We start from the raw sequence: 1,195 nt of genomic DNA on the forward strand, positions 1-1,195 counted from the left end.
TAAGCAATCTGCTGATCAGCCTCGCGCTGAGCGAGTAGATCTTCTCCAGCTCCCTTTGTTAGCACTCCTTGCTTCTGTATCCGCTTCTTCTTACGCTGCCTACGCTTTGTTGCGGCTTCGTTCACCTTCTTAGAGCTGGCTATCCGATCGCGCATTAGCTTAGCCGAGAGCATTATTACCTTAGCCCCCTTCTTAAGCTAGTTAATTGCTATAATAATTGAAGCTAGCAATAAGCCTTAATGCCGCTAAACGCGATCACGTATTAACGTTGATTGAGCTTTAAGCTCGCGTGTGTTGCTAGGCGTGCGAGCCTGCCAGAGAGCCTCTAGAATAGCTGGTGGAGTAGGCGTACGGAGCTTTATATCAAGCCTTAATAGAACAGCATCTGGCTAGAGAGGAACAAGGCCTGCGCCGCGGAAGGCAGAGCAGATATTGGCTGCCGTAAAGGATCGATCGAACGCTACCTTGAACGCTGGTAGAAACTTAAGCTTGGTGATGTGGTTAATGTGATGGCGGATTAGGCTCTCCACCTCGCGGCTGTACGCGCGCTTTAACGGCGAGAAGCAGCTAACGTTAAGAGGCTAAAGTAGATGAGATGAGTGAGGCGGCATGCAGAGCGTATATATGTTGTTCTCCTTGCAGAACTCTTAAAACTCTAGAGACTGGTGGCTCTTATGGCTGTTAAGAATAAGCAGGTAACGTGTGCCGATAACGCGAGTTTTCGTGTAGGTATTAAAGTGCTTTATCTATGCGACACTTAGCTCGTTGTTCGTCTAGCTATTATTACTGACTGCGATTACATAATCGCGCGGGATCTCTGCCTCCTCGTACTAGGCAGATAGGTAATACTAGCTAGCAAAGACAAGGAACGGTGGGACTGCCTAGCCAGCTGCGTTGATTGCTGCGATCAGCGTCACCTACTCACGATTGCCTGGCTTAACTGCCTTTGGCTGGCCCCTCCTCTCTGACGCTGTTACGACTAGCTGAGTTGTAATCTTGCCTATTATAAAGCTAGCTTCGTCGAAGTTGTAGACGTCCTTATGTTACAAGCAATAAGCAGAAGGATCCTCTCCCTGGGTATGACGATGAATGGTTGGGAAACCACTGGGGATCCCAACGGGCATGATCATCGCGGGGCATTAGAATCACGTGACTTGGCATCTCGCCAAGACGTGACATCTGGCCAAGAAGACAG

At 49.1% G+C, this 1,195-nt stretch overlaps 1 protein-coding gene across 1 annotated transcript; it reads right to left on the bottom strand.

The window, feature by feature from the left end:
- On the bottom strand, positions 1-335 carry COCCADRAFT_66207 (uncharacterized protein; the record flags this gene model as incomplete). Its single annotated transcript, XM_007720900.1, has 2 exons — positions 1-197; positions 252-335. Coding segments are annotated over 2 exons (281 nt in total), but the record flags the coding sequence as incomplete, so codon positions are not given.
- Between the last annotated feature and the right edge of the window lie 860 nt (positions 336-1,195).

This window comes from Bipolaris zeicola, assembly GCF_000523435.1.
Source record: "Bipolaris zeicola 26-R-13 unplaced genomic scaffold scaffold_798, whole genome shotgun sequence".
Lineage (NCBI taxonomy): Eukaryota > Fungi > Ascomycota > Dothideomycetes > Pleosporales > Pleosporaceae > Bipolaris > Bipolaris zeicola.